Source organism: Rhinoderma darwinii, chromosome 2, assembly GCF_050947455.1.
Source record: "Rhinoderma darwinii isolate aRhiDar2 chromosome 2, aRhiDar2.hap1, whole genome shotgun sequence".
NCBI lineage: Eukaryota > Metazoa > Chordata > Amphibia > Anura > Rhinodermatidae > Rhinoderma > Rhinoderma darwinii.
In genome coordinates this window covers 483,138,116-483,158,341 of record NC_134688.1, presented here as the reverse complement: position 1 = coordinate 483,158,341, position 20,226 = coordinate 483,138,116, and the positions used below count along the sequence as shown (strand labels likewise).

The following is a 20,226-nucleotide window of genomic DNA, read 5'->3' as shown; positions in this document are numbered from 1 at the left end:
ATGTAATATGTGACTGCAGCAGCCGGGCTGTCACCAGTGGAGAAATATGTGACTGCAGCAGCCGGGCTGTCACCAGTGATGTAATATGTGATTGCAGCAGCCGGGCTGTCACCAGTGGAGAAATATGTGACTGCAGCAGCCGGGCTGTCACCAGTGATGTAATATGTGACTGCAGCAGCCGGGCTGTCACCAGTGGAGAAATATGTGACTGCAGCAGCCGGGCTGTCACCAGTGATGTAATATGTGACTGCAGCAGCCGGGCTGTCACCAGTGATGTAATATGTGACTGCAGCAGCCGGGCTGTCACCAGTGATGTAATATGTGACTGCAGCAGCCGGGTTGTCACCAGTGATGTAATATGTGACTGCAGCAGCCGGGCTGTCACCAGTGATGTAATATGTGACTGCAGCAGCCGGACTGTCACCAGTGATGTAATATGTGACTGCAGCAGCCGGACTGTCACCAGTGATGTAATATGTGACTGCAGCAGCTGGGCTGTCACCAGTGATGTAATATGTGACTGCAGCAACCGGGCTGTCACCAGTGATGTAATATGTGACTGCAGCAGCCGGGCTGTCACCAGTGATGTAATATGCGACTGCAGCAGCCGGGCTGTCACCAGTGATCTAATATGTGACTGCAGCAGCCGGGCTGTCACCAGTGATGTAATATGTGACTGCAGCAGCCGGACTGCCACCAGTGATGTAATATGTGACTGCAGCAGCCGGGCTGTCACCAGTGATGTAATATGTGACTGCAGCAGCCGGGCTGCCACCAGTGATGTAATATGTGACTGCAGCAGTCGGGCTGTCACCAGTGATGTAATATGTGACTGCAGCAGCCGGGCTGCCACCAGTGATGTAATATGTGACTGCAGCAGCCGGGCTGCCAACAGTGATGTAATATGTGACTGCAGCAGCCGGGCTGCCACCAGTGATGTAATATGTGACTGCAGCAGCCGGGCTGCCACCAGTGATGTAATATGTGACTGCAGCAGCCGGGCTGCCACCAGTGATGTAATATGTGACTGCAGCAGCCGGGCTGTCACCAGTGATGTAATATGTGACTGCAGCAGCCGGGCTGCCACCAGTGATGTAATATGTGACTGCAGCAGTCGGGCTGTCACCAGTGATGTAATATGTGACTGCAGCAGCCGGGCTGCCACCAGTGATGTAATATGTGACTGCAGCAGCCGGGCTGCCAACAGTGATGTAATATGTGACTGCAGCAGCCGGGCTGCCACCAGTGATGTAATATGTGACTGCAGCAGCCGGGCTGCCACCAGTGATGTAATATGTGACTGCAGCAGCCGGGCTGTCACCAGTGATGTAATATGTGACTGCAGCAGCCGGGCTGTCACCAGTGATGTAATGTGTGACTGCAGCAGCCGGACTGTCACCAGTGATGTAATATGTGACTGCAGCAGCCGGACTGTCACCAGTGATGTAATGTGTGACTGCAGCAGCCGGACTGTCACCAGTGATGTAATATGTGACTGCAGCAGTCGGGCTGTCACCAGTGATGTAATATGTGACTGCAGCAGCCGGGCTGTCACCAGTGAAGTAATATGTGACTGCAGCAGCCGGGCTGTGACCAGTGAAGTAATATGTGACTGCAGCAGCCGGGCTGTCACCAGTGATGTAATATGTGACAGCAGCAGCCGGACTGTCACCAGTGATGTAATATGTGACTGCAGCAGCCGGGCTGTCACCAGTGATGTAATATGTGACTGCAGCAGCCGGGCTGTCACCAGTGATGTAATATGTGACTGCAGCATCCGGACTGTCACCAGTGATGTAATATGTGACTGCAGCAGCCGGGCTGTCACCAGTGATGTAATATGTGACTGCAGCAGCCGGACTGCCACCAGTGATGTAATATGTGACTGCAGCAGCCGGGCTGTCACCAGTGATGTAATATGTGACTGCAGCAGCCGGGCTGTCACCAGTGATCTAATATGTGACTGCAGCAGCCGGGCTGTCACCAGTGATGTAATATGTGACTGCAGCAGCCGGACTGCCACCAGTGATGTAATATGTGACTGCAGCAGCCGGGCTGTCACCAGTGATGTAATATGTGACTGCAGCAGCCGGGCTGTCACCAGTGATGTAATATGTGACTGCAGCAGCCGGATTGTCACCAGTGATGTAATATGTGACTGCAGCAGCCGGGCTGCCACCAGTGAAGTAATATGTGACTGCAGCAGCCGGGCTGTCACCAGTGATGTAATATGTGACTGCAGCAGCCGGACTGTCACCAGTGATGTAATATGTGACTGCAGCAGCCGGGCTGTCACCAGTGATGTAATATGTGACTGCAGCAGCCGGGCTGTCACCAGTGATGTAATATGTGACTGCAGCAGCCGGGCTGTCACCAGTGATGTAATATGTGACTGCAGCAGCCGGACTGTCACCAGTGATGTAATATGTGACTGCAGCAGCCGGACTGTCACCAGTGATGTAATATGTGACTGCAGCAGCCGGGCTGTCACCAGTTATGTAATATGTGACTGCAGCAGCCGGGCTGTCACCAGTGATGTAATATGTGACTGCAGCAGCCGGACTGTCACCAGTGATGTAATATGTGACTGCAGCAGCAGGGCTGCCACCAGTGATGTAATATGTGACTGCAGCAGCCGGACTGTCACCAGTGATGTAATATGTGACTGCAGCAGCCGGGCTGCCACCAGTGATGTAATATGTGACTGCAGCAGCCGGGCTGTCACCAGTGATGTAATATGTGACTGCAGCAGCCGGGCTGTCACCAGTGATGTAATATGTGACTGCAGCAGCCGGGCTGTCACCAGTGATGTAATATGTGACTGCAGCAGCCGGGCTGTCACCAGTGATGTAATATGTGACTGCAGCAGCCGGACTGTCACCAGTGATGTAATATGTGACTGCAGCAGCCGGACTGTCACCAGTGATGTAATATGTGACTGCAGCAGCCGGGCTGTCACCAGTGATGTAATATGTGACTGCAGCAGCCGGGCTGTCACCAGTTATGTAATATGTGACTGCAGCAGCCGGGCTGTCACCAGTGATGTAATATGTGACTGCAGCAGCCGGACTGTCACCAGTGATGTAATATGTGACTGCAGCAGCCGGAGTGTCACCAGTGATGTAATATGTGACTGCAGCAGCCGGACTGTCACCAGTGATGTAATATGTGACTGCAGCAGCCGGGCTGTCACCAGTGATGTAATATGTGACTGCAGCAGCCGGGCTGTCACCAGTGATGTAATATGTGACTGCAGCAGCCGGGCTGTCACCAGTGATGTAATATGTGACTGCAGCAGCCGGGCTGTCACCAGTGATGTAATATGTGACTGCAGCAGCCGGGCTGTCACCAGTGATGTAATATGTGACTGCAGCAGCCGGACTGTCACCAGTGATGTAATATGTGACTGCAGCAGCCGGGCTGTCACCAGTGATGTAATATGTGACTGCAGCAGCCGGACTGTGACCAGTGATGTAATATGTGACTGCAGCAGCCGGGCTGTGACCAGTGATGTAATATGTGACTGCAGCAGCCGGACTGTCACCAGTGATGTAATATGTGACTGCAGCAGCCGGACTGTCACCAGTGATGTAATATGTGACTGCAGCAGCCGGACTGTCACCAGTGATGTAATATGTGACTGCAGCAGCCGGACTGTCACCAGTGATGTAATATGTGCTGACAGCTGGCGCGTAGCATTTTGTGTACCCTAACGTTCCCTTCACAGTGTGCGGCAGCCTCAGGTGCCCCCATACAGTGCCTGGCTGATATAGAGCCTAAGCTTCAAATGCCCCCCAGGTGTATCCCACCCCACCACAATTATCATCACCACCACCATCATCATCATCACCACAATCATCGTCACCACCACCATCATCATCATCATCACCACAATCATCGTCACCACCACAATCATCGTCACCACCACAATCATCGTCACCACCACATAACAGCCGGATGTTACTGCACCACAGTCCTCTGGATTAAGCAGCCCTGGGCACTTATCATTTCCAGCCTTCTTATTCCATTCTATGGCCCAAAGTCTCCAACTTACCCACGTCTCAAACATGTCTTCAGGACGCAGCTTCCTCAGTGTCGCTCTAAAACAATATAACAATTACTAAATATTTCACTCACAATAATTGTATGATGAATTAGGGATGAATGTAATGGAAGAGGGACGAATGAAGAATAAATGTGTGATACATGAGAGATGAATGTGTGATGAATGAATGATGAATGTGTAATGAATGAAGGATGAATGTGTGATACATGAGGGATGAATTAACAATGAATGTGTGATGAATGAGAAATGAATGTGTGATAAATTAATGATGAATGTGTACTAAATGAGGGAGTATGTGTGATAAATGGGGAATGAATGTGTAATGAATGAAGTATGAATGTGTGATAAATGAGGCAGTGTGTGATAAATGAGGGAGTGTGTGATAACTGATTTATGAATGTGTAATAGATGAGGGATGAATGAGTGATATGTGTGAGGGATAAATGAGAAATGAATGTGTGATGAATGAAGGTTGAATGTGTGATAAATGAGGAATAAAGGAGTGTGTGGTGAAAGTGTTATGGAATGAATGTGCTTTAAATGAAGGACTAATGTATGATGAATGTGATTAATGAGATGAATGTTTGATAAATGTGATGAATAATTGATGAATTTAAGATGACTGTGATGAATGTGTGAGGAATAGGGGAAAATTGTATGATGAATGAGAGTTATTGTAAGAAGAAAGTGCAATAAATGACTGGAAAATGTAAGATGAATAATCCAAAATGTGTGATGAAGGAGGGTGAATGTAAGATGAATGAGAGTGAATGTGTGGTAAATGAGGGTGAATATAAGATGAATGAGGGTGAATGTAATAAAATTAGAATGAATGTCGGGAAAATGTGTGATAAATGTTCAATGAATTTATGATGAATGTGTGAGGAGAATTTGGGAAATGATTCTTCTTGGGATAGTCACCTCTTGTGCTTGGTGATGAAGTCCACCAGCTCGTCCTCGCTGTAGGGTTTATCAGGGATGGTGACTGGTTCATCCATAAATGGTTCATAGAAATCCACCTCATTTATCTTCAGGGTCAGGGACTTTGCCACCTGGTAAAAGATTTATCCATAACAAGTTCCATTATCTCTGCATAGACCACCAAGTGTCCTACATACGTGACCCGACTTCTACTCGGGGACTTGGATCTAGAACAATCCTTCAGAGATATCCAGAATTCATCTTGAGGAACCTCCAAAACCTCATCTCCCCCAACAACTGACCCCAGAAATATCAGACCTGATCCTAAGCCTGCGCCCCAGACACCAACTTACCGACTTCTCAAATGTTGCGAAGAATTTAATGTATGGATGGAAGTTCTCTGCGGCCTCCTCGAATGCCTTGTAATCTGCCGAGGTAAAAATGAAGAGGATGAGAAGTCCGGAACACAATGTAAGTGTCACAGCAAAGAATCGACCAATCAGTCAACCAACTGTAATCTATGGGGTCAACCACCCCTCAAAATCAGGTAACCCTCACCTCACAATCAGGTAACTCTTACGCATGGACAGCCCCTCTACCCTCACATACTGACCCGTCCTTCTAAAAACAGACTCCGCCTTCTTGATAACAGAGCTCCGCCTTCCTTGCTCCTCCCCCTCTTGTGCACCGGCCCCTCCTCATACTCACGTTCAGAGTTTTCATCTTTGAAGAAGCCGATGACTCTGGTCTCTTCCTCCATCCTACCGAGCGCCTTCAGCTCTGCTTTATCATTAATCATCTCTACAGGGTCTTCAATCAACTAGGGGGGGGTGTAGAAAGTGTCAACTCGGTCCCACATCTGTCCTTGTAACACAACCGTCACACATGGTAAGTGAAGCGGGAGCTCCGTCTATGTACTCACATCCAGGAGGAAATCCACCAGAACGTCAGCCGCCAGCTCTCCGTCAAACTCAATGACATTGTCCTCCTTGTAGACATACAAGCTCTCCTCCTCACTGCATCCTGTGCAAAGAAAAACGGGTGTGACAACTGACGGAGGGTGTGAAAATACCCTCACACTGAGAACACAACCTGGCGACACACAATCACACTGAGAACACAACCTGGTGACATACAACCACACTGAGAACACGACCTGGTGACATACAACCACACTGAGAACACGACCTGGTGACACACAATCACACTGAGAACACAACCTAACGACACACAATCACACTGAGAACACAACCTGACGACACACAATCACACTGAGAACACAACCTGGCGACACACAATCACACTGAGAACACGACCTGGTGACACACAATCACACTGAGAACACAACCTAACGACACACAATCACACTGAGAACACAACCTGACGACACACAATCACACTGAGAACACAACCTGGCGACACACAATCACACTGAGAACACAACCTGGCGACACACAATCACACTGAGAACATGACCTGGTGACACACAATCACACTGACAACACATCCTGGCGACACACAATCACACTGAGAACACAACCTGGCAACACACAATCACACTGAGAACACAACCTCGCGACACACAATCACACTGAGAACACAATCACACTGAGAACACAACCTGGCGACACACAATCACACTGAGAACATAACCTGGTGACATACAATCCCACTGAGAACACAACCTGGCGACACACAATCACACTGAGAACACAACCTGGCGACACACAATCACACTGAGAACACAACCTGGCGATACACAATCACACTGAGAGCACAACCTGGCAACACACAATCACACTGAGAACACAACCTGGTGACACACAATTACACTGAGAACACAACCTGGCGACACACAATCACACTGAGAACACATCCTGGCGACACACAATCACACTGAGAACACAACCTGGTTACACACAATCACACTGACAATACAAGCTGGTGACACACAATCACACTGAGAACACAACCTGGTGACACACAATCACACTGAGAATACGACCTGGTGACACACAATCACACTGACAATACAACCTGGCGACACACAATCACACTGAGAACACAACCTGGTGACACAATCACACTGAGAACAAACCTGACGACACACAATCACACTGAGAACACAACCTGACTACACACAATCACACTGAGAACACAACCTGGTGACACACAATTACACTGAGAACACAACCTGGCGACACACAATCACACTGAGAACACAACCTGGCGACACACAATCACACTGAGAACACAACCTGGTTACACACAATCACACTGACAATACAACCTGGCGACACACAATCACACTGAGAACACAACCTGGTGACACAATCACACTGAGAACACAACCTGGTGACACACAATCACACTGAGAACACAACCTGGCGACACACAATCACACTGAGAACACAACCTGGCGACACACAATCACACTGAGAACACAACCTGGTGACACACAATCACACTGACAATACGACCTGGTGACACACAATTACACTGAGAACACAACCTGTGACACAAAATCACACTGACAATACAATCTGGCGACACACAATCACACTGAGAACACCACCTGGTGACACATAATCACACTGAGAACACGACCTGGTGACACACAATCACACTGAGAACACAACCTGGTGACACACAATCACACTGAGAACACAACCTGGCGACACACAATCACACTGAGAACACAACCTGGTGACACACAATCACACTGAGAACACAACCTGGTGACACACAATCACACTGAGAACACAACCTGGCAACACACAATCACACTGAGAACAAACCTGACGACACACAATCACACTGAGAACACAACCTGGTGACACACAATCACACTGACAATACAACCTGGTGACACACAATTACACTGAGAACACAACCTGTGACACAAAATCACACTGACAATACAACATGGCGACACACAATTACACTGAGAACACAACCTGGTGACACAATCACACTGAGAACAAACCTGACGACACACAATCACACTGAGAACACAACCTGACAACACACAATCACACTGAGAACAAACCTGACTACACACAATCACACTGAGAACACAACCTGACAACACACAATCACACTGAGAACAAACCTGACTACACACAATCACACTGAGAACACAACCTGGTGACACACAATCACACTGAGAACACAACCTGGCAACACACAATCACACTGAGAACACAACCTGGTGACACACAATTACACTGAGAACACAACCTGTGACACAAAATCACACTGAGAACAAAACCTGGTGACACACAATTACACTGAGAACACAACCTGTGACACAAAATCACACTGACAATACAATCTGGCGACACACAATCACACTGAGAACACCACCTGGTGACACACAATCACACTGAGAACACGACCTGGTGACACACAATCACACTGAGAACACAACCTGGTGACACACAATTACACTGAGAACACAACCTGTGACACAAAATCACACTGACAATACAATCTGGCGACACACAATCACACTGAGAACACAACCTGGCGATACACAATCACACTGAGAACACCACCTGGTGACACACAATCACACTGAGAACACGACCTGGTGACACACAATTACACTGAGAACACAACCTGGCGACACACAATCACACTGAGAACACAACCTGGCGACACACAATCACACTGAGAACACAACCTGGTTACACACAATCACACTGACAATACAACCTGGCGACACACAATCACACTGAGAACACAACCTGGTGACACAATCACACTGAGAACAAACCTGACGACACACAATCACACTGAGAACACTACCTGACGATACACAATCACACTGAGAACAAACCTGACGACACACAATCACACTGAGAACACAACCTGGTGACACAATCACACTGAGAACACAACCTGGTGACACACAATCACACTGAGAACACAACCTGGCGACACACAATCACACTGAGAACACAACCTGGCGACACACAATCACACTGAGAACACAACATGGTGACACACAATCACACTGACAATACGACCTGGTGACACACAATTACACTGAGAACACAACCTGTGACACAAAATCACACTGACAATACAATCTGGCGACACACAATCACACTGAGAACACCACCTGGTGACACATAATCACACTGAGAACACGACCTGGTGACACACAATCACACTGAGAACACAACCTGGTGACACACAATCACACTGAGAACACAACCTGGCGACACACAATCACACTGAGAACACAACCTGGTGACACACAATCACACTGAGAACACAACCTGGTGACACACAATCACACTGAGAACACAACCTGGCAACACACAATCACACTGAGAACAAACCTGACGACACACAATCACACTGAGAACACAACCTGGTGACACACAATCACACTGACAATACAACCTGGTGACACACAATTACACTGAGAACACAACCTGTGACACAAAATCACACTGACAATACAACATGGCGACACACAATTACACTGAGAACACAACCTGGTGACACAATCACACTGAGAACAAACCTGACGACACACAATCACACTGAGAACACAACCTGACAACACACAATCACACTGAGAACAAACCTGACTACACACAATCACACTGAGAACACAACCTGACAACACACAATCACACTGAGAACAAACCTGACTACACACAATCACACTGAGAACACAACCTGGTGACACACAATCACACTGAGAACACAACCTGGCAACACACAATCACACTGAGAACACAACCTGGTGACACACAATTACACTGAGAACACAACCTGTGACACAAAATCACACTGAGAACAAAACCTGGTGACACACAATTACACTGAGAACACAACCTGTGACACAAAATCACACTGACAATACAATCTGGCGACACACAATCACACTGAGAACACCACCTGGTGACACACAATCACACTGAGAACACGACCTGGTGACACACAATCACACTGAGAACACAACCTGGTGACACACAATTACACTGAGAACACAACCTGTGACACAAAATCACACTGACAATACAATCTGGCGACACACAATCACACTGAGAACACAACCTGGCGATACACAATCACACTGAGAACACCACCTGGTGACACACAATCACACTGAGAACACGACCTGGTGACACACAATCACACTGAGAACACAACCTGGTGACACACAATCACACTGAGAACACAACCTGGCGACACACAATCACACTGAGAACACAACCTGGTGACACACAATCACACTGAGAACACAACCTGGTGACACACAATCACACTGAGAACACAACCTGGCAACACACAATCACACTGAGAACACAACCTGGCAACACACAATCACACTGAGAACACGACCTGGTGACACACAATCACACTGACAATACAACCTGGTGACACACAATTACACTGAGAACACAACCTGTGACACAAAATCACACTGACAATACAACATGGCGATACACAATTACACTGAGAACACAACCTGGTGACACACAATTACACTGAGAACACAACCTGGTGACACAATCACACTGAGAACAAACCTGACGACACACAATCACACTGAGAACACAACCTGACGACACACAATCACACAGAGAACAAACCTGACGACACACAATCACACTGAGAACACAACCAGGTGACACACAATCACACTGACAATACAACCTGGTGACACACAATTACACTGAGAACACAACCTGTGACACAAAATCACACTGATAATACAACATGGCGACACACAATTACACTGAGAACACAACCTGGTGACACAATCACACTGAGAACAAACCAGACGACACAATCACACTGAGAACACAACCTGACTACACACAATCACACTGAGAACAAACCTGACTACACACAATCACACTGAGAACACAACCTGGTGACACACAATCACACTGAGAACACAACCTGGCAACACACAATCACACTGAGAACACAACCTGGTGACACACAATTACACTGACAATACAATCTGGCGACACACAATCACACTGAGAACACCACCTGATGACACACAATCACACTGAGAACACGACCTGGTGACACACAATCACACTGAGAACACGACCTGGTGAAACACAATCACACTGAGAACACAACCTGGTGACACACAATCACATTGAGAACACAACCTGGCGACACACAATCACACTGAGAACACAACCTGACGACACACAATCACACTGACAATACAACCTGGCGACACACAATAACACTGAAAACATGACCTGGTGACACACAATCACACTGAGAACACAACCTGGTGACACACAATCACACTGAGAACACAACCTGACGACACACAATCACACTGAGAACACAACCTGGCGACACACAATCACACTGAGAACACAACCTGGTGACACACAATCACACTGAGAACACAACCTGGTGACACACAATCACACTGAGAACACAACATTATGAAGATACACAATCACACTGAGAACACAACCTGGTGACACACAATCACACTGAGAACACAACCTGGGGACACACAATCACACTGAAAACACAACCTGGCGACACACAATTATACTGAGGACACAACCTGGCGACACACAATCACACTGAAAACACAACCTGGCGACACACAATCACACTGAGAACACGACCTGGTGACACACAATCACACTGACAATACAACCTGGTGACACACAATCACACTGAGAACACAACCTGGCAACACACAATCACACTGAAAACATAACCTGGCGACACACAATCACACTGAGAACACAACCTGGTGACACACAATATGAGGACACAACCTGGTGACACACAATTACACTGTGAACACAACCTGGTGACACACAATATGAGGACACGCAATTACTACATACTGAGGATACAATATAAGGACAGACACTCTCATGGACGGTATTACATATTGTAACATGCTGAGAGTTGTAGTTTGCAGTGAATAATTACCGAGCTTCTTGGCAACTTTTGCATTTTTCTTTGAATCGAGAAGTCCAAAGCCGACATTCTTCTTCTCCAGAACCTGGGCTGACAACTGTGAGACAAACGACACCCATGAGCCTCATGTCCTGAGTACCGTGTACGAGGGTCAGTCCATGTCAGTGTACACAGGCCACAGATCATCACTATATGGGGACCCCCCGATCAGTCACCCCAGGCTACAAGTTCATGGAAATCCCAGAACCATAATACCATGTCGCCCTCGTCAGGACCTGGCAGTCATCCCGGGCACAGAGCAGCCGACACTATGGGCACAGCCTGGCATTTCCGCTCTCTGATGGGGTCTCACAGGGATCAGGGGTCTGACCTCTGATAATCTGGGCAGTCACTGCTGCTGTCAGACTGGGGGGGGGGGTGTATGGGGATCATATGGTGCTACTAATAATCAGTATTCCTGCGGGACGATACAAGTGTGGCTGCTGGTGGTAGTAGTGGTGTATATGGATTACTGTACAGTATATTTGGTGGGTATATTAGGAGTAGTAGTATTTGTTGTTCTATATACACATGAAAAGAGGGTGAAGTTGTCCGTCCTCCACCTAGTATTCCCTCCGAATACTCCTCCGTATAATAGCAGAACAAATATGATAAATCTGGAGTTTATAATAAAATATAACTTTTACTTTGTCATTTAAAAGAACAATTTATTGACAGACATATAAAATAATGATGTAATTACAGTCAATCCAAACCCTATAGATCTGTGTATCACAATAATGTAGTAATAAGTATCAGACAGGTTATACTGTGTCAGAAGACACTGCCCATATAATATCACATATCCATGAGGTCTTATACTGTGTCGGAAGACGCTGCCCATATAATATCACATATCCACGAGGTCTTATACTGTGTCAGAAGACGCTGCCCATATAATATCACATATCCATGAGGTCTTATACTGTGTCGGAAGACGCTGCCCATATAATATCACATATCCACGAGGTCTTATACTGTGTCAGAAGACGCTGCCCATATAATATCACATATCCATGAGGTCTTATACTGTGTCGGAAGACGCTGCCCATATAATATCACATATCCACGAGGTCTTATACTGTGTCAGAAGACGCTGCCCATATAATATCACATATCCACGAGGTCTTATACTGTGTCAGAAGACGCTGCCCATATAATATCACATATCCATGAGGTCTTATACTGTGTCGGAAGACGCTGCCCATATAATATCACATATCCACGAGGTCTTATACTGTGTCAGAAGACGCTGCCCATATAATATCACATATCCATGAGGTCTTATACTGTGTCGGAAGACGCTGCCCATATAATATCACATATCCATGAGGTCTTATACTGTGTCATTGATGTGAGAGGTGAATGTCGGCTATGAAGGTGCGTGAGTGTTAGGAAAGTTTTATTTTATATTTATGTATCGGAAACTAAAAGTGTGTATTGAGCTATACAAGTTTCTCTGGAAAGGTTTTTTTTTGCTGACAAGGTGTTTAATATGAGGGGGGTCGGCAGTTGAATTCCTTTAGAGAGCGAAGTGAAGTATTTACATAAGTATCAACAAAGCTGTCTAAGAACTGGTTTGAACTAGGTTTATCCCATGTATAAAAGCCATGATACTCAAGCTAGCAGCAAACATTTTGCAATATTATCTCCTTATCGATAAGAATAAAAGACACACATTCTTTATTCAGGTGACTCCTTGAATCTCTTTGATAAGTACATAAATTCTTCTAACAATTGGTTCTTCGAGCCGGAAATCCAACATCTCCGGACCCCTCGTCTACCCGAGGACTGCATACCGTGCACGGGGTGAGTTATTCAATGAACTCACAAAGTCTAAAGACCTCCAGCTGAATTCCTGTCAACTGAGGCCAGTCTGATGGGACGGACGGGGTGGAGTGAAGAATGAGGATTTGAGTTTTCATCTGAATAAAGGTAATATAATTTTGTTTATATATGTTTTTATTATTTTTCATATTTAGATGTTAGAAGGTTATGTGATAAAAACCTAAGTTGGATCTTAGGTATTAAGACTGGGTCTTAGTTATATTAAGCACAGGTCTTAATATAAAAACCTGGGAATAACGGTTCTCGAGGTTAGAAGTCCATAGCCTGTGTGAGAAGGCTACAGGTAATAAATAACTCCGTGCAGCACGTAAAAGATAAAGTACTTGGAGATTTGGAGGATCTCCTATAGATTAAGGATTATAGAGTTTTATGATTATTAAGCCAGGGTCTATATGGAGCAGAGCACAAAAGTACAAGCAGCAGCAGCAGAGCCAGGAAACAGACAGAATCACAGGCAAAGGAGGAGCAGGAAGTGAAGGTATAAATAGACAGAGGGCGGGAGCTAGCTCCGTCTGGCCAGGCTGTGATAGGCTCTCCCACTCCTCAGCCTCCCAGCCTGATTGGTAGAAAGAGGGGTCACTCGATCAGACTTAGGAGCAGGTGCAGACTGACTAACCACGGGCGTCGACACAGAAGCTGTGTCTGGCAGATCCTTTACAGTACCTCCCCCCCCTTTTATGAGGGGCCACTGGACCCTTTCTAGGTGGACCTGGCTTATTGGGGAACCGAAGATGGAACCTCATGAGCAATACTGCAGCGTGAACATCCCGGGCGGGTACCCAAGTCCTCTCCTCAGGCCCGTATCCTCTCCAATGGACCAGGTATTGGAGAGAGCCTTGGACCATCCTGCTGTCCACAATCTTGGCCACCTCGAATTCTACCCCTTCAGGGGTGAGAACAGGGACCGGAGGTTTCCTCGAGGGAGCCAAGGACGGGGAGCAGCGTTTCAGGAGAGAGGCATGAAACACGTCGTGTATTCGAAAAGACGGGGGTAACTCCAGTTGGAAGGAGACAGGGTTAAGGACTTCAATGACCTTGTACGGCCCTATATACCGGGGAGCAAACTTTTTGGACACGACTTTAAGGCGCAAATTTTTTGAAGACCGACACACCAGATCCCCGACCACAAACAAGGGGTTAGCAGAACGTCTTCTATCTGCCTGAGTTTTTTGTATACTCTGGGACGCCTCTAGGTTCTTCTGAACCTGGGCCCAGACTGTGCACAGTTCCCGATGAACGACATATATACCTCAGGATTGTTGAAACCACCAGGTGAAACGGAGGAGAACCGTGGATTAAACCCAAAATTACAGAAAAAGGGGGAGACCCCTGACGAGTTACTGACCCGGTTATTAAGGGAAAATTCAGCAAGGGAAATGAAGGAGACCCAATCATATTGACAGTCAGAGATAAAACACCTTAAATATTGTCCTAGAGACTGATTAGTCCTCTCGGTTTGGCCATTAGTTTCAGGATGGAAGGCCGAGGAGAAGGACAGATCAATCTCCAACTTTTTACAGAAGGCTCTCCAAAACAATGAAACAAATTGTACCCCTCTGTCAGAAACAATATTGACAGGAACCCCATGGAGACGCAGGATGTGTTTGACAAACAAGGTAGCTAACGTCTTAGCATTGGGTAGTTTCTTGAGGGGCACAAAGTGGCACATCTTACTGAAACGGTCTACTACAACCCACACCACCGACTTGCCTTGAGATGGAGGCAAATCGGTGATAAAATCCATGGAGATATGGGTCCAAGGTCTCTGGGAAATGGGCAAAGAACATAGTAAGCCCGCTAGTCGGGACCTGGGAGTCTTGGACCTAGCACAAACTTCACAAGCGGCGACGTAGGCCTTATCGTCTTTTTTTTCTTTATCCAGATTTTTATTTTGAAAAAAAAAAAGGCATTTTAACATCATATAAAACATTGTACAATTTTGCCAAGAAATTTTTCACGCAGTACAAAATATAAATTTTTCACAGTATGAACAGTATATGAGATGCATGAACATCAATGGGAGATAACCTCCCAGCCATCTAAAGTAATTATGAATCAAAATACAGTGGTACTAACTGTACCATGTTCACGTAAAGATAGTGCAATAAACATGGGGACCAAGCCCCAATGAAGTAAGAGTTGGTATGTACAAGTGCCACAAATATAATATAACACCAACACAAGACACCAGACAGCAAAGGGAAATACAAACAGACATAGCGCATGGAATAAGATCATAGATGCTGCTCAGAACCTTCCATCCAGCCATAGAGGCAGATCAGTACCACCCCGGAATCCAGACCATATTGCCCAGGTTTGGACGAAAAGCACAGACTTGCCCCTGTCAGCGGACAGCAATTCCTCCATCCTCATAATCCCGTTCACCTCAGTTACCCATTCCGTCAAAGAAGGAACAGTATGAGACTTCCAATGCCTCGCCGCAGTCAGGAAATGCCTAAAGACACCCCTTTTGAGGTGTGGGAGTGATCCAGGAACCATGGAGAGTAGTCCAATAGAAGCCGAGGTCGGAACCTCAGTGTGAAAGAGCTTGTTACCCAAGTCAAAAATCTTTCCCCAAAAGGGACGTAGCCTGGGACAATCCCACCAAATATGTAACATGGTTCCAGGAGCCTCCCCACACCTCCAACAATTAGCAGACACCTCAGGAAATATCCTATGCAACAAAGCAGGACAACGATACCATCGGGTGAGTATTTTGTAGTTTTTTTCTTGAGCAAAACAAGACATTGGCAGTTTGTGAGCTAAAAAGAAAGAAGTACCCCATTCCTCTTCCGAATGTTGAACCCCCATTTCCTCGTCCCATGCAATAGTGAAAGACAGTTGAGAGAAAGAGAATTTAGGTAAAAGAATCCCATGTAAATAGGACAAGACATGAGAGGGAGCAGTAGATAAAGATAAATAATGTTCCAAAGGAGTCTTGTCCTGTAAACACACCAGACAGTCTCCCATGGAAGAAAGATAGGAACGCAACTGTAGGTATGACCACCAGGTTCATCGTCTCCCCGGGCAGGCCTCAGAGACAGCATTCATTGATAAGATGGCACCATCAGGAGTAAGGGTCTTAGCCAGATATCCACCCTCTCCTCTCTCCCAACAGAGGAATGTATCAACACCCACCGCCGGAGGGAAGGAGGGGTTGTCAAAGAGAGGAGTCAGAGGACCCGGGCGATGAACAAGGCCCGCAGCACCAAAGACTCGCTCCCAGACTGCAAGAAACTGACGTGTGAGAAAGGACAAAGATAGCATGTGGCGCTGCTGGACAGTCAACCACGGCAGAGAAGTTAATGCAAGAGGAGACATATCTCTTTCAATGCGCACCCATTGCTTACCTGTTTCCGAACGGAACCAATCCACTACCCTCATGATCAATGCAGCTTGATGGTAACGTTTAAAGTCTGGGAGACCCGCGCCCCCTTCTACTTTTGGACGACTAAGGATAGCAAAACGAATACGAGGCTTAGAAGAGCCCCATACAAATTTAGTTATGGACCTGTGCAGGGTCTTAAAAAAACCAGATGGTACTACAATAGGGACGGTCTGGAATAGGTATAAAAATTTGGGCAAAATATCCATTTTGACCGCGTTGATACGCCCAAACCATGACATACGATTCCCACCATACTCTGCCAATTCCTTCAGAGTACGCTGCAGAATAGGCGTGTAATTCAAGGCGAACAGGTCTGCCTGTTGCGTGGGAACATGTACCCCCAGATATTTTATGGACGTAGTTTGCCATTTGAATGGGAAAACCTGAGTGAGATGGGCAGCCAGAGGAGCATCAAGAGATATATTCAAGGCCTCAGATTTAGAGTAATTAACTTTAAAATTACTTAGATGACCAAAGCGCTCAAACTCCTCAGTCAAAGATGGCAAAGAAATCATGGGAGTTGTAATGTACACAAGGAGATCGTCTGCATAAAGGACAAATTTATGATGCTGTGACCCAACACGTACACCTTGAACATTAGGATTGCTCCGCAGTGCCACGGCCAGGTGTTCCATGACCAGAACATAAAGCAGAGGCGAGAGTGGACACCCCTCTCTCGTGCCATTAGCAATAGGTAAGGAATCAGATAGAAGTCCATTAACACGGACCCGAGCCGTAGGTCTATGGTATAACGCCATTATCCTATCTACCATAGTAGTGCCAAGGCCAACCTGCGCCAGGACACTGCGGAGGAACACCCAGTGCACCCTGTCAAAAGCCTTTTCGGCATCCACCGAGAGTAAGCACATCGGTACCTTACGGGATTTGCAGTATGAAGTTAAAAGGAGAGTTTTGTTAGTGTTATCCCGCGCTTCCCGACCGCGTACGAACCCCACCTGATCATCCAATATCAAGCCCGGCAACAACGGCGACAAACGAGAGGCAAGCAGCTTCGCAAAGAGTTTTACATCTACATTAATTAGTGAAATGGGTCTGAAGTTAGTGCAAGATGTTGGATCCTTGCCTGGCTTTGGTAAGAGGGTAATGTGAGCCTCGAGGGACTGGGGCGCAAAGGGACACAAGGAAGACACAGAGTTAATGACTTTCGTCAAGAAGGGAGCCAGTTGAGTCTTAAAAGTTTTATAGAATTTATTGTTAAATCCATCGGGCCCTGGACTCTTGCCCAATGGTGAATCTCCAATGGCATGCTCCACTTCTGATTCTACAAAATCTTCCTCGAGCCCCGAGGCCTCCCCAACTTCCAAAGACGGCAACGCAGTATTGTGCACATAATGATCAATTTTATCCCGCAACGCCTCAGCCTGCATATCATGAAATTGACCTTTGATATTATATAAGGCCGAGTAATAATGTCTAAAGCAATCAGTAATACCCGCCGGGTCATGGACCTCGCTGCCCGAGGGAGATAGAATTTTAGGGATGTAGGACGCTTGTGTACGGGGATGCAATATACGCGCTAAAGACCTACCACACTTGTCCGCAAATTCGTAGGAGTGCTTCCTCATCCGATCCCTGAACCGAGTGTGGGACTGATCAATGAGGGAGCGTAAGGATTCTCTCGCTGTAGTAAGATCTGCAAAAACCTGTGAAGATGGAATCCGTTTATGACATAATTCCAAGTCCCGAATCTGATTCAGGAGACGAGTAATAGTTACCCCTTTCTCTCGCTTCAAACGTGCCCCATGTTGTATTAGGACTCCTCTAATGACACATTTCAGTGCCTCCCACTGGAGTGGCAAGGGAGTAGGGTCATGCTCATGGACCTCGAAAAAACCGGAAAGCGAGTCCTTAAGGGACGACACACACACTGTATCCCGTAATAAATTATCATTAAGTTTCCAAGACTGAAAATTCGGGACCGAGTCAGGAAACGCAAGAGTCAGAAATACCGGGGCATGATCTGACCAGATCATGGGACCCACATTAGTAGTAGGATGCCAGGTAAGCAAATGGTGACTAATCAAAAAAGCGTCTATCCGACTGTACATGTTATGCAATGGGGAGAAGTAAGTATACTCTCTTACCTGAGGGTGCAGAATCCTCCACACGTCAATCAATTGCATGGAATGCATCACATTCTTAAGTGCCCCTAAGTGTGATTTAGGAACAGTAGACCTGCCCGAGGAGGTATCAAGCCTGGAATCAAATGTCATATTAAGGTCTCCTCCCACAATTAAAACGCCCTCGGTGAACTCTTTTAATTTCTTCAAAAACAAACACCCCACTCTAGCCTGGTCCTGATTGGGGAGGTACAAGTTAGCCAGAGTAAAAATCTTATTGCGTATGGACAATTTGAGAAAAACATACCGACCCCCTGGGTCAACCAAAACATCAATGAGTTTATGAGAGAGTGACTTGTGGAGACATATACTAGCCCCTTTGGACTTGGATTCCGGGTTGGCACTGTGAAACCAAGTCGGAAAATATCGGTTTGTAAATTGTGGCGTATGGCCCACCTGGAAGTGAGTCTCTCGTAGGAGCAAAATATGTACTCGCTCTTTGTGCATGTTATATAAAATTTGCGAGCGTTTTTCCGGGACATTAAGCCCCCTAGCATTAAAGGTACAGACTTTCAATTGCGCCATCACTACCTCCCACCAGAGGAGCACACAATAAAATGCGCTAAAGCAGTGGTGAATAGAACAAGACAGACAAGGAGGGGAGACACGACAACAAAGACAAACGAACGGGCGAAATAATCACCAACTCCTTGAGCTACTCAAGGAGAAACAATTAAATAGACACCGGAGTCAACCAGTGAGTCCCTAAGAGGAGAAGTGTCAGGACAAGGACTAGCCAGTGCCCCGCACCCCCCCCCCCCCACCCAGCAATATTACAATACAGCAAATAATGATATAACATAAAAGAAAATAAAGGAAAACCAAGGCACTTAGTATGCTATCCTATATTAGTGAGACAAAGGTATGCAGCAGTAGTATAGACC

General features: G+C 46.5%; 1 protein-coding gene across 2 annotated transcripts in view; it reads right to left on the bottom strand.

Moving 5' to 3' along the window:
- Positions 1-20,226, bottom strand: part of LOC142743723 (helix-loop-helix protein 2-like) — a 202,952-nt gene that overhangs the window by 21,863 nt on the left and 160,863 nt on the right. For both annotated transcript variants that reach the window (XM_075854744.1, XM_075854745.1), the window contains exons 3-8: positions 11,939-12,023; positions 5,910-6,010; positions 5,696-5,807; positions 5,341-5,414; positions 4,988-5,118; positions 4,055-4,100 (exon numbers count right to left, since the gene is read on the bottom strand). In XM_075854744.1, the coding sequence (XP_075710859.1) occupies positions 4,055-4,100; positions 4,988-5,118; positions 5,341-5,414; positions 5,696-5,807; positions 5,910-6,010; positions 11,939-12,023 (549 nt within the window). The remainder of the gene's footprint in view (positions 1-4,054; positions 4,101-4,987; positions 5,119-5,340; positions 5,415-5,695; positions 5,808-5,909; positions 6,011-11,938; positions 12,024-20,226) is intronic.